The sequence below is a fragment of the Protopterus annectens genome, chromosome 5.part0, assembly GCF_019279795.1.
Source record: "Protopterus annectens isolate FY-2018-M chromosome 5.part0, PAN1.0, whole genome shotgun sequence".
In the NCBI taxonomy this organism is placed as follows: domain Eukaryota; kingdom Metazoa; phylum Chordata; order Ceratodontiformes; family Protopteridae; genus Protopterus; species Protopterus annectens.
The window spans coordinates 866,217,772-866,232,060 of record NC_056735.1 but is presented as its reverse complement, the minus strand read 5'-3'; the positions used below and the strand labels follow the sequence as shown (position 1 = coordinate 866,232,060).

General features: G+C 41.3%; 1 protein-coding gene across 2 annotated transcripts in view; it reads left to right on the top strand.

Annotated features, from left to right (window-relative positions):
- Positions 1-14,289, top strand: part of NAXD (NAD(P)HX dehydratase) — an 870,139-nt gene that overhangs the window by 652,219 nt on the left and 203,631 nt on the right. For both annotated transcript variants that reach the window (XM_044072663.1, XM_044072662.1), the window contains exon 8: positions 14,041-14,161. In XM_044072663.1, coding sequence (XP_043928598.1) covers positions 14,041-14,161 — 121 coding nt within the window. The remainder of the gene's footprint in view (positions 1-14,040; positions 14,162-14,289) is intronic.

Sequence of the window (14,289 nt, the reverse complement as noted above, 5' to 3'; positions counted from 1 at the left end):
GGGTTCTGTCAGTGAGCCAGTTGGCAACCCATCTTGTGACGTTGGGATTTATACCTAGTTTAGTGAGTTTAGCTATAATTCGAGAATGGAGGATGATGTCAAAAGCCTTGTCAAGGTCAAGATAGGCTGTGTGAACTACCTTACCCTCATCTACGGCTTTGGTGACTGCCTCAAAGTCGATCAGGTTCAGGAGGCATGATCTGCCTTTCACAAACCCGAACTGGGTGGGATCCAGAGTTTGGAGGTTACCAATGTCTTTGAGTTCCGTGATGATACGTTCTATGGCCTTGCAGACCAGACTCGTCAGGCTAATAGGTCGATAGTTCCCGGGGTCAGTGGTGGCTCCCCCTTTGTGGAGTGGGATAACTGTTGCTGTGCCTCATTCAGTGGGCACAAAGCCTGATGCGAAGCTATTATTGAACATGGTGCTTAAGTGGGGAGCCAGTTTGTTCGGAAGTTCGTGTAAAACGCAGCCTGGGATGGTGTCCGGTCCCATGGATGCTGTGTTTTTGGCTTTAGAGAGTGCAGCTTTTACCTGCGTAGTTATGATTACAGGGACTCTGCATTCTTCCTGTATAGATATGGGCCCTTTAGGGGGTGAGAAGGGGGTAAAGTTAGCACTGAACCTATCTGCCAGGATGTTGGCAATATCAGTTGGTTCTGTAATTTTCGTGCCTTTGTGCTGTAACTCAGAGTAGATCTGAGTGATGCCATCGAGATTCTTGACACAGCTATAGAATGCTTTGTGGTTGTCCTTGGAATTAGTGCCGATTTTGTTTTTGTAGCTAGCTTTGGAGGATCTTATAAGGGATCTCAGCTTTTTACTGAGGCTGACCAGGGAGCTGGGATTTTACTCTCTTTTGCAACAGTTTCTTCCTTCTGTTGTACAGTTTGTTTATGGCAGGGGATCACCAGATTGGCTTCCTTTTTTTAGAGGATAGCGTCTTGGTTCTGTTTGGGATAGCATGATCCATGCACTCGTGTAAGTGCTTATAGAGTGCAGTTTTGTAGGATTCAGCAGTTGTAACTGTATTGTCCATCTGCATGGGTGTCATGAAGGTCACCACTTCTGTCTTAAGAAGCATGAAGTTGGCTTGGAGAAATATTTTACTGTGGTTCCCTTAATGGGGGGTGGGGCGGTATGTGGATATCAAGGGTGATTAGCTTATTGTCGGATCGGACCAACGAGGAGTTGACTTCAGTTCTGGAACACCGGTCACTCATGTTGGTAATGACTAGGTCTAGGATATTGTCGCCCCTGGTGGGGGTGTGGCTAAGTTGATCCAGGGCATTGAAGTTTATGAATTCCAGAAAGCGTTGAGCTAAGGAGCTGGTACACGAGTAGTTTTCCCAGTTAATGGTGGGGTAGTTGAAGTCGCCCATTATTAGGGTGTTTGGTTGAACCCTAATATTTTCCAGTAAATCAAGAAAAGAGGAGTGGGAATCCTGGGGGCATGGTGGGGGATCTGTAGCAAGCTACAATTTGGATTGCAGTTTTGCCCAGAGTTAGTTGCACTTGGATAACCTCGGATGCATTATGCTGAGCAACTAGCCTGGAGATGTGGATATCCTTAATGAATATGGACACACCTCCGCCTTTGGTGTTTCGGTCCAGGTTACATGGCTGAAAAGTGTGGTATGAGTTATAGCATATTAGTGCAGGGTTGCTCTCAGGAGCCTTGAACCAGGTCTTGGTCACTGCAGATATTGATGTTCTCCATTTTAAGGAGTGCCTTGAGTGAGTGCATTTTGAGATTTAGACTTCTAGCATTGAATAGCATTACCTTCAGTTTTTCCTTGCCTGTTCCTGTTAAGGTGGTGAATTTATTTGAACCTTGCCTAAAAAAGACACTATAGGTGCAGCAAGAGCCTTAGCCAGTATCCAGAATCCCAGGGGTGACAGGTGCAGGCCATCTGTGGCAAAACATCGTGGTCTGTCGACCATGTCATCCCAAGCAGACAGATACTGGATCCCCTTAGAATGACACCAGAAGCTTAGCCAATTGTTGAAGTCAATCATTTGTCCTTGTACTGCGGTATCAATCTGGGTGATGGCAGAATGCTACTCAGGGCTAAGGTCATACTTGCCTGGGCTACAAGATCGGAGAGCTCTTCCATGTCTTTTCATGTTGTCCAGGGAGGTACGTCTCAGGTCATTCACACTAACATGGACAATGACAGAGTCATATTTGTACTTGCTGTGGAGTGACCTGAGTGTGTGGGTTATGTCATGTGCATAGAGCAACTTTGTTGATATGTCCCTTCCAACCGGTTTGGTAATATAGTGCATCACTACTATGAACAGCAGTGGGCTCAGAGCTGAAGCCTGGTGCACACCCACTCCCACTGGAAACCCCTTTTGAGAGTCCAGACTTGTCATTGGGTCATTGTACATAACCTGCACTAATTCTACCAATGTTTCTAGGACTTTGATTTGGGCAGTCCTGTGATGTTTAAGCTTTATTGAGACTTTGTCATATGCTTTCTGTAAGTTTAGGAATGCCCAGTTGGACACTTTCTTCATCTCTAACTTCTTCTCAACTCTTTATCTCATTGCAAACATCAGGTATGTTGTGTGCATGCTGATCTGAATCCAAACTGCTCATCTCCCATCTTGTCTTCTACTACTCTGTGTATTTATCAGTCATCCTCTTCAGAGGTGCTAGAGCCCTTAGCAATTGCTTCCCTCTGCTTGCAACTGATTGTGGCTACCAGAGGTTTATGCATTGGGCCAACTGTTTTACTGGGGATGACTTTGCAAACACTGATTCTGTCCTAATGCCCTTTCTTTACTAGGATGTTGTTTACCTGAGTTGCATGTTGGCCACTCTTGTATGTGGTCTTGTGACCATCTCTTGCAATTTTTTTATTGGCCAACCATCAAGCCATTTGCCAGACAGTCTATGTCCTCAACCCAGTTATTATTGGCAGATATCCATGTCCATTTTTAGCAACATTAGTCAACATGACCAAATCACCTAGCTGCAATTTTTACATCGAGTGGCTAGCCCTGACACAGCTTGCTGTCTGTGATCCATATTCCCCTTTGTAGAGAATAATGCGTTCCACAGTTGATGCCCTCTGTGGTTGGTCTGTACAACACTTCCTCCTGTAGGTGCCATGCAGAGTCTGTGCTGCAGCCCATAACTCCATTCTTGGGTGAGTTTTAGGTGAAAACACTTGGCATGTTTTTGGGATGTGGGAGGAACCCCACAGAGCCGAGGAGAGAGAGGGAGAACAAGTAAACTTTATAAGGGCATTGGCCTGAGGTCAGGATTAAACCTTGCACTTTGTGCATGAGAGGTGAAGACCTTAACCGTTATGCCAGCTACTCTTTCTATATAAACTCCCATCACTGGGAGCCTAAATCTGTACTTAGAAGTAAACGAGACTTGCTGGAGAGAGAGATTCCTTATTCAGCATATTCCCAACCTATGGAATAAGTTGCCACAAGGTATTTTGGATGCTGTACCCTTGGAACTAGATCTCACACCACCTGCTGCAGAGACCAGACAGGCTTTTTAGAACCCTGTTTAAAATCTTTTGATTGAGCCAGCAGCAGTCTCATTATATGGCATCAGGATTTCTTAACTGATACCCTGCCAAATGACCATGAGAATTTGGTCTTTGATTTAGCAAGAATGTTTACATTTTGCTACCCTCACTGTGAAAGCCATAGCCCAGTACCAGGACAACGTAATGAAATTAAATTAAGATATAGCTTAGGAAATCAGAGATTGCTTTTCAAGATAAAGGATTAAAAAAAAAACGTAGTCTGATGTCTACCGATGTGACAGTCTTCTTACAAAATATGATTATGATACAGTAGGTGTCTGCCAGGATGACTGCTTCAGTAATCAACAGGCATGCCTGATGAAGGATTAGGTCTCTGCAAGATACTGTGAAGCAGCACTTTCTCAATGTACACTTAGATAAAGAGGTCCTTCGGTTTGGTGCTGCTTCTTGGGAAATAAGAGAAGAAGGTTAAGGCCATTGTCTGTCAGGCATTTGTCTCACTAGCCATCCCCCTTCCACCACTACCTCCAGCAGTGAGTCACTACAAATGTGGTTTCATGGGACATTAACATATAACAATATTTATTTATTTATACACGAATGCTTTGTGATTTTCAAATGACATATCTTTTAAATAACATATTTTCAACTACAACATATTTAACAAAAGGTATTTTATTTAGAATTTTATGTATTTCATACAACATCTTGCTCTTTAATTTTAAATTGGTCACCAATTAATTTTAATTGTAACTTTAATGGTTTTAATTAATGAAGCACATGATCTCATTAAGAGACTTAAAAATTAGGTTGTTCTGCCCTGCATTTTTATCTTAATAAAGCTCAGTATTGCACTGAGCGAAAGCGCTTGAGAGAAGGATTTGGAGAAATTTATGTCGTGTGTTTGAGAGAAGGACTTGGAGAAATTTATGTTGTGTGTTTGAATAAACTTTTTGTGGAGATTACCTTTGGCTTCATCGCTGTTTCTTGCTGCTCTTCGCTGCCTTGGATTATACTTTTCACTTGGTCTTGGTTTCAAGCTTTTTGCTGTGTTCTTCATTCTAAACATTAGTGACATAGTACGGTATTTGCTTTACAGTTCACCTACAAGTTTAACAAAGTCAAAAAAGTCCAGACTTTCTCAGCCCCTTTGTCTCCCAGTACTAGACTCTGATTCAAGTCCAAAGTGCTCCTGATTTTTCTAGTTTATTCTTGTGATTTTGTTCTGTTTCTCAAGCATTTTCATTTGGAATATTAGAGGTTTAACTGGCAAAATCTCTGTGAGCTTTAGGGTCAGAAGAATAAGAAGCAGAACCCCTTTCTGCTTGCTGGCAAACTGTTTGTTGGATAAAATTTTTAACTTTCTCCTTAGTCTGTGCTGCTTCAAAAATGTCTTTTTTAAATCCATTTATTAAATTATCACTCAAGACATAGGCAAACCTGTATTAACAGAAAACAAAACAAATTAACGTTTTCCATTGCATGTATTATGCCATCACATATCTTTTCTTTTTTTTGCTGTTATCAGTCCAACATTACATAAATTTCTCATTTCCTGACTTCCCTTAAATTTCACTCTTCCTAAGCATTATTCTGCATTTAAAATTTTTTCCACAATTTCCATTTATGTATATTTAATTTGTTCCTTCCCTTTTCTAAAAATGTTGCTTCCAGTTTCTCTGTTTTATAATATTCAGTACTTAAAATACTGTTGGTTTAAATTTTGATTTCCATTTCCTAGTAATTTCTTTTTGGGCAACCAGAGGAATTAAACTTAACAATGCTTTTACTAATCTAGGCAGTTCAGATCCTGTATCCCAGCTCGAGTCATTTGCTTAGTTACAGCCATTTGCTTACCCAATATTTCTGACCGAGTACTCTGTAGAAAATGTTTTCGCACTCTCAAAGCATATGTTCCCAGTAACCACTTTCTTCCTCATCACACCTCCAACATCTGCTGTCTACATGAGGAAAAATTATTTGAAGACCGCTTTGTGTATAAAAATACCTATGTAAACACTTGTAAGCAAAAATCGTAAGCCTTGAATTTTGTTGCATACTTGGAGACATACATGCATCCTCCCATTGTTACATTGTAAGTTCCTATCCCTGTCTCCTTTCACAGCCTTTTCTAACCTCCTCCTATTGACTCTTGGTTCGTTTTGCATCGAAAAATGTCCTTAATCCTCCAGGAAAAATGATTTCAAAACAAGTTGATATAGCAACTTGAATTGCGCAAGTTGTCAACATTACAGTTGTTGGGATGAATTTACTTCTCTTCTGCCTGATATATGGTGATTAATAATTTTCCACAAATACTCTGTCTTTGATTTTTGACGCTTTTGCATTCTGCCACAGTTTAGCCAGGGTCAACTCTTTCTGCTGCTCTGATTGAATTTTAGCTGCTTTCTCATAGCCAGGTTTGCAGCATACACTCATTGTGTACTTTCAGCTAACAAATCTTGCTGTGGGACACAAATCCATTTTTTTTATTTACGCTTTTATAAAATTACTTGTCTTGTCTATTCCTTCCAGTTTCTCTGATACAGCAGAAAATCTCATGCTTTGTCTTTTAACTTTTCTATTTTTTGAAACAGCTGTTCTTGAGAAGCCTCATACTCTGCCAGCTTTTTCTTCATTGCAACCTCTGATTTTTGTAGTTTTATCAGTTCATCTAAATAGTAAGGTTAAAACTTCTTTTATTTTTCAAGTCTTTTGCTATTTGAGTTGATATATTCCTTCAGTGTTTCATTTATTTTAATCACCTTTGATTACATTTAATTTGTTTTTTTCCCTGAATTGCTGGAAGCCAAAGCTGAAACTCGAGCTGCTTATTGTTGAACAGTTGCAGAATCCTTTCCAGTCAAAACAAGAGAATAAAGGAGAGAAGGTTCTTGAGAAAGCTGTGTACTAGCAATTTTGGTATTACCTTGTTAAACCTGCCTCTTTTCAAGAAAACAGATATTTTTGGTTAATTTATCAGACGTAAGCTAGGGTAAATACAATTAAACAAACATATTCTGGTTTGGTAAGGGAATTAACTGCATTTCCTTTTGCTGTGACAAATATGGCAGCACTTGCAGAGAGTGATGTGGGCTCATTTTAGGGTAGCACTTCGCAAGCATTTTGTTTTTTTTTTAGATATATGTACAAGATGTCCATGAAGGCGCCACATTGCAGAATATCACCACTATCAAGGATAAAAGGTTATTGGTCCTAAATAAGGACACGATTCTCTAAGGCTGTTTTTTATGGTGGTCTTTGACATCCTGCCAGGACTATGAACATACTGCTTGATGTCCTAACCATTGCTTTTTAATATATATATATATATATATATATATATATATATATATATATATATATATATATATATATATATATATATATATATATATATATATATATATATATATATATATATTCTTTTAACCTTTGCTGTCTTGCCAGTCATCATCGCCCCAACCCCCTCCTATTCAGTTAGCCCATTTGTCCCCCATCACCGAGGCAAGGATTGACAAGGAGGGGACATCTTTCAGTCAGTCATTGGAGTGGTTCAACGTTTTTTTGTTTGTTTTTTTTTAAGCCCTGGTTCTAGCATGTAGCAGTCAAAATGCCAAGAAGGGGATGTGGAGTGAGCTGACTCTAGAGGACACCATTCACTTGTGCTATAGAAGCACTCTCTTCAAGCAGCCGTGTCCTTTCACCTGAATCGCAGGCATTTCATTTCCTAGTTCCCACCAAGGAAGTCATGCTAGCCAATGTTCCTGTAAGTGAGCAGTGCCTTTTTCATCCCCTGGGAGAGGCAAGTGGGCCATAACCATTTTCCTCCTGTATGCCTTGCTCACCAAGTGCTAGGGCTGTTAATCCAACCCCAGCCACTTAAGTTGCAGGTAGGGTTCCATCCCTTTGCACCACTAAGCCTGGAAGATATTTTACCCATAGTTTAAATGTTGAAGTACTTTCTCTTGAAGAAAGATGAAAACATTTGAGTGAATACTCTTCTTCATAGTAGATCTTCAAAAGAAAAGTATTCCTTATGTAGTTTGCCCTACTCCTTACCCCTTTGATTTTTGCTGTGTTACCATATGGAGTTACAGTTACAACTTTAAGGTGTTTGAGATTTTTGGAGGTTTGTACCGTAAAGCTTTATTTAAATCTGACAGAGTTCAGAATCCAGTCAGAGCACACATTTTGCAGTTTATTACAACTGCCATTTGTTGTAAGCTTCCCTGAATATATAAGTAGTGTCTGCAGATTTAGCTAATGTGATAGACTTTGGGGAAAAAATGTGGATTTTGTGTAGAGAATGATAAAAATCGCATAATTGTGGAGAAGATATCCTGATTGAAATTACTATTGTAGTGTTCCAAACAGATGGGTTTTTACAACTGACTTCCTTCCAGGGGGTACCAAAGCGTAAACTTTGCATAAGTCATATGCCTGACGTATGACCTCAGCCCGTGAGCATAGGGTACATAAGCAGACTATCTCGCTGCCTGCCCAAACATAGGTCTTTCACGAATCTGTCTTATCTTTGCATGGTCATCTGTTCCATAAACCTTTGCCGATTCAGTGACGTTCCCCATTTAGGAACCTTCCTTTCTTGTTTATCTTGTTACTCTGTTATTTTGTTAGATGTCAGGAGGGGAAAGTGTGAGTGAGTTAGACAGATATCCTACAAAGGCCTCCTTTCCAAGTGCCTTTTCTGTTTAGGCACACAGCACGATTACATATGTTGCTTCATCTTCCAGTCCTTCATGCTTAAGACTTTGCACTTGCATTTGTCATTGTTGAATACTTTTCTAGAGCCTCAATGACTAAAGCAATTAGCCCAGTCTAAGATGACAGATCCCACCACACGTGACGTACCATCTGTTGCAAAAAAGAAAACTCAAAAGGTCTTGGCCCAAAGTTCAATCTGCCCATTGAGATTTGGATATATCCACTGAGGTTGCAGATCCCGCAGTATGTCCAACTCTTCCTCAGATGCCCTCTACCATAACCCTGCTGGAGGCCTGTTTGGCATCTTATAACCACATGTCCAAAGTGACTGCTTCTATTACTGTGAAGGGGGGACCACAGATCGTTATCTCTGAAGGCCTGAAAGGTATCCCTCAAATTTTAGTAAGGGAAGAGAATAACGGATCTCCTGAAGTACATCAGGGGTTAGACCCTCCACATTTAGTCCAATCAGATGTCACCCCAAAAGGATACTGCAAAACGCTAAGTTTCTTCCCTGCTCCCTGTTAGATATCAATTAGGAGAGGAAAGGAGGAGTGGATGGACTTTTCTCAGGGCCTGTTTAAAAGTGTTATGACTTTCAAGACTCCTTCCTTTTCTGCTTCTTCACCCACTCCTCGGAAGATTACTGTGGACTCTTCCTCAGAAGATGAGGAGCTTCAGATTTGGATGATCATTCCTTTGCATACTGCTCTCAAGTCCACTCACCTGGACAGAGGCACCCTTAGATGATGAGAACTTCCTGTTCCCAGTTCCCATGTAGAAGAGGCATAATTTGAGGAAACTATTATGATGATAATGAAGTAGTTTGAGTAGGACTGTAAACAAATCTTTGACATTCAGAAAAGATGCTACAACCTTTTAGAAGTGAGCATGCCAGCTCCAACTCCTCTCCCTCCAGTCCTGGAGGCCTTCCTTGATGTTTTTGCATCTACATCCTCTGCTCATGAATCTCAGCCACCAGCCTCTTAGAAGCATGATAAATTCTGTAAAGTTCCAGATGAACTTCTGTTCAGGAATCCTGTTGCTGATCCTTGAGCCATTTTCTTAGTCTCAGATAAGCTATCTAAACTTCTGCCTTCAGAAGAGAACAGTAGGGAGGCGGACAGGTGGGGAAAAAAGGGTCTATTGACCTGTAAGGCCATTAATTATCAAGCTGTTATAACCAAATACCATTTGTCTATCCTTGGCAACCTAAATAAAGCTGTTACTGACCTGGAAGGGTCAGATTCTAAATAACATGTCATGCCTTTGGTGGCTAAAGCAACTGAGGTAGCTAGGCATAGCAGAAAATGCAACTATGATGTTTTTGAGGCCTCCTCCAAAGCAGCTGCTACGGGCTCAGTTATGTGGAGATATGCATGGCTACATACTCAGCCTCTCCCTAAAGATTTTAAGGCAAAACTCCTAGATCCCCCTCTTGACAAGGATATTTTGTTTGAACCACAGGCAGCTAGATTATTCAAGACCTTGCAAGGTCCAGACAAAACTATGAAGGATTGTAGATAACCTTGCCAAGTCCATTTCATTTGTCAGAAGAGAGCATATGCCTTCTCTGAAACACAAGAAAGCATCCGGGAAAAGGTTCCAAGACAAACCTAAAAGGGATACCAGATCTAGGAGACTTCCTTTCACAGATAAGTCAGTGTGACTATCCCCCACCCGCCTCTGTCCAATCCTCCCCTTTCCAAAAGACTCACTTTTTCTATTTTAAATTGGGAGATGATCACATCAGATAAGTGGGTATTTTACCATTATCAAACAAGGGTACAGAATGTCCTGGAAAGAACTCCCTTCTTTCAGATGCATTCCGTCCCCGCCACACAGCTAGTTACACATTCTTCTACCTTTTTTACAGGACTTAATTACTCAAGGCACAATAGAGACAGTCCTTCAGTTTATAGGATGCAAATTCTACTCATGGCTGTTCCTGGTTCCACGAAAAAAGGGCAGTGGAAACCCATACTAGACCTTTCTCAGCTCAACACCTTCCCTGGGGTACCCATTTACAAAATGCTGCCCCTTCTGAGCTTTCTTCCTTTACCCTTCCATTGCCCTTTCTAGTGTCTTTTGACCTGAAGGATGCATGTCTGCATATTCCCATTGTTTTGCAGGACATTTCTGAGGTTCTCTGCTGGCTCACAGTTTTTCTGCTTTGCACTCCAGGCTTTCTGCTGTTCCCAAAGTCTTCACAAAGCTCCTAGCTCTAGTAATGGTCTTTTGCAGGACTCTGGGAATATAGATATTCCCTTACCTAAACAATTTGCTAATCCAAGTGTCATCATCATTGACTTGATTACTGCATCTCGTGTTCACCCTCACCCTCCTCCTGTGACTGCGGTTCATTGCCTGTTTCAAAAAGTTTTCCCTACAAACCCACTCAAGGCCAGGTTTTCTCAGGTTGCAGACTAGACACAAAAAAGATGCAGGCCTTCTTGCCCTAGGAGAAGGTGCAAAGCCTCGCAGCTTGGTTCCAACCTCTTTTACCTCTCCAAGACTACTCAGCAGGGGAGATTCTCAGAGGGCTAGGTTATATGGTTGGAACCATTCCAGTGCTACCACTAGCCAGGCTGCATATGAGGAAAATGCAGTGGTACTGGAAAAGTGTATGGTCTCAACTCACCCCCTGGATCCACAGATCCCACTCATGCAATTTCTGAAGAGGTAGATCCTTTGGTTGGTGTCACAGGTGAATCTCAATCCAGGACTGCCTTTCAATATGCAGACTCAAAGTCAAGAGCTGCACAAATGTACCCTCAACATATCCTGTGGGATGGTATGTACAGGGACTCGCAAGGTCCAGGGTTGCTGGCAATTCAGTCTCCAGACAGAATACATCAACCTGAAGGAGATGCAAGCCCTCATTCAGGCCCTGCAAGTCATCTCCCACCTCTGGAAACCAAGATCTCTAAAGGTATTCACAGACAACACAACAGTCATGTGGTACATAAACAAGCAAGGAGGGACAAGATCCTACCAACTGCTCAGATTGGCTCAAATTGCTTGGGACTTGGCCATCGGGGCAAATGCCTCCCTTCAAGCAATATATATTCTCTGCAAAAGTCCAGTAATACCAGTGTGTGCTGAATAAATGCTTCTCAAACCAAAAAATAAATCCGACAAGCAGAAGTAAGATGAAGCAACACCAGGCTGTCATAAAACCAGCAAAGGTTTATTCAGGATACAGGTACAGGCAAAGGCTTAAGCGCTTTCGCAGTATTACAACTGCTTCATCAGAGACATGCATCTGATGAAGCAGTTGTAATACTGCAAAAGTGCTTATGCCTTTGCCCTGTGCCTGTATCCTGAATAAACTGTTGCTTGTTTTATGATAGCCTGGTGTTGCTTCATCTTACTTCTGCTTGTTGAATATACATTCTCTCCCTATACAATGTCTTGGTAGACTCCCTGAGCAGGTCAGTGGAAGACCCCTCACAAATGGATGCTCAACAAACAGGCATTCCTAGACCCTAGTCCACAAATAGGGTACACCACAGATAGTTATTTAATTTGGAAAACAAAAAGCTCCCTCTCTTTTGCACAAGGGCACCTTGCTGTCACTCTTGGAGGACACATGCTTGCCTTTCCATGCGACTTTATGCTTTCCCTCCACTGCCAGTGCTCCCAAAAGCTCTCAAAATACAAAGAAAATAGTTTGGTTCTTAACTATCTTTTGGCCAGGCCAGCATTGGTTCCCTCTTCTCTTATCTATATTTAGCCAGGGGCAATTGCCACAAGCTACCCCACAAAGTAGACCTGCTCTCATAGTAGTAGAGCTCATTGCTCCACCTCAACCTCTCTTCCCTCAGCCCTATGGTCAGTAAAATTCTGATCCCTTAAAGACCCCAACTTTCTGGAGGAAGTGCTTTGGGTTCTCAAGGAGTCAAGGAGACCTACTGTTCTAAAATCCTACATAGCTAATTGTAAGAATTTTTCATTCTGCTGTCAAACAAAAAATCTGAATGCACTAAAATGTGAGTTTCCACTTTTTTTAATCTTAATTGTGTGTTCTTGAAAGGTGGTTTAGCATATTCATCTGTTAAAGCCCACCTTTCAGCTGTTTTAGCCTGTCTTCCTCTTAACACTCTTCTTATGACCCAGCTTGTGGTCAAGCAGTTTTTAAAAGGGATGCTGAAAGGGATGCTGCACGTACATCCACCAAGAAATCTAGTGCCTCCGCTTTGGACCTCAGCTATGTACTGGAAAAGCTCTTGCTGTCACCCTTTGAACTAGCAGCTTCTTCTACTCTCAAATTCTGCACCTGGAAAAACATTTTATTGGTAGCTCTTATTTGTGCTAGGCAGTTTTCAGAGCTCCAGGCTGTCATGGCTACTCCCCCTTCCTTATTTTATAAGGTAGTATGTCCCTGAGAGTCCATCCTTTCTTCATGCCTAAATGGTTAATGAGATGCTCCTTAATCAGACCATCAGCCTACCTACTTTCTTTCCAAACCTACAGAACAGGGGAGAAAAGAGCACTGTATTCCTTGGATGTGCACAGACGGCTCATATTTTACCTGGACAAGACTAAATCCATCTGTAAGTCAGACCAACTGTTTGTTTCCTTTCTAGAGTCTAAGCTTGCCCAGCCTGTATCAAAACAGACAATTGCTAGTTGGATTTTGAAGTCACTCTTCTTTTGTTACACTTAACATGGCAAATATTTGCCCACTTTTGCAAAAGCTCATTCTGCTAGAGCAGTGGCATCTTCTAGAGATTTCTACAAGGAGATAGATTCTGGGCTAATATTGTAACCAGCTACCTTGTTTTCAATGCACACTTTCACCAAGCATTACAGAGCAAATACCTTTTCCAAATCCAAAGCTGCCTTCACTAGGACAGTCCTTACTGGCCTCTTAGACGGTTCTCACATGTCTTGGCCTTCCAGCCATCTCTTTCCTTAAGCTTTGGGAATCACACATCTGTTTGGAATACTGCAAAAGTGATCTCAGTCAGGACATAGTACAGTTGTGCAAGAACCGACCATAAACCTAGATATCCTACTGATCACTTGTTGCAGTATTCCTTCGCACCAGCCATTCCCCCTTTTCCTCTTTATCCATCTTTTTACTTTTCTGCTCTGGTGGACAGCCTTTAGGACTGAGGAGGCCTTCCCTTTTTACCTGCTTTCCCCTCTAGCTGACCAATTACTTTCCAGATGTCTTCAGGCTGCTGACTTGGAGATGAGCAGGCACGTGAGTATAACTTTTCAGATTATGTACCCCTATGCTGTCAAGCCAAGGTCATACATTGGGGACATAATGGCTTATGGAAGGTTTAGGCTTTGGTCTCCCAGCTGGATATCCGTGGAGAAACCCAATCTGTTTGAAATACTGCAGCAGTGGTCAGTAGGACATCTGCCGTTATGGTAGGTTCTTAAACCACTGTACTTCTTCCCATGATCTAGCATAAAATCCAAATGCTTCACTTGAAGACATGAAGCTGTATTATGCTGATGTTTGTTTTAAATGTCCTGAAATAAAACCCATATCAGCACTTCGAGGTACATGACCAACATAGGTGCATGCCAAATCACAGGTAGAGTGGAAAGGTTTGCACCAGCGAACACTGAGACCAAAGAAAGTAAGAATATCTATTTTCTTACTAGCTGCTGAATACTTATCCGCTATTAAAGTAAATACTGATCTGTACTGTTTACATTATGGAATTCATTAAAAGTAATATGTATGAATTATTTGTAATTGAATATAAGTGTTACTGTGCATATTTACATATTTTTTGTCTAATAGTGTGAGTGTTCTTGAAATCCCTTTTGCTGTAGATTCAAAACCCTGTGGATAGCAGTAACCACCATGGATGCGTTCTAAGACTTAGCCAGGCAATGGGAAATCTGACAGTTGTACAGAAGGGAGAACAGGATCTCATTTCTGATGGAGAAAAGGGTATGCTCTTTTGAAGTTTCATTACTGATCTGAACCTTAGTATCTGGATCTGATTACCACATTATCTAGTGGCTAATTATTAATTTCTGTTATGCTGGTATGACATATTCAAATAAGTATTCATCTAG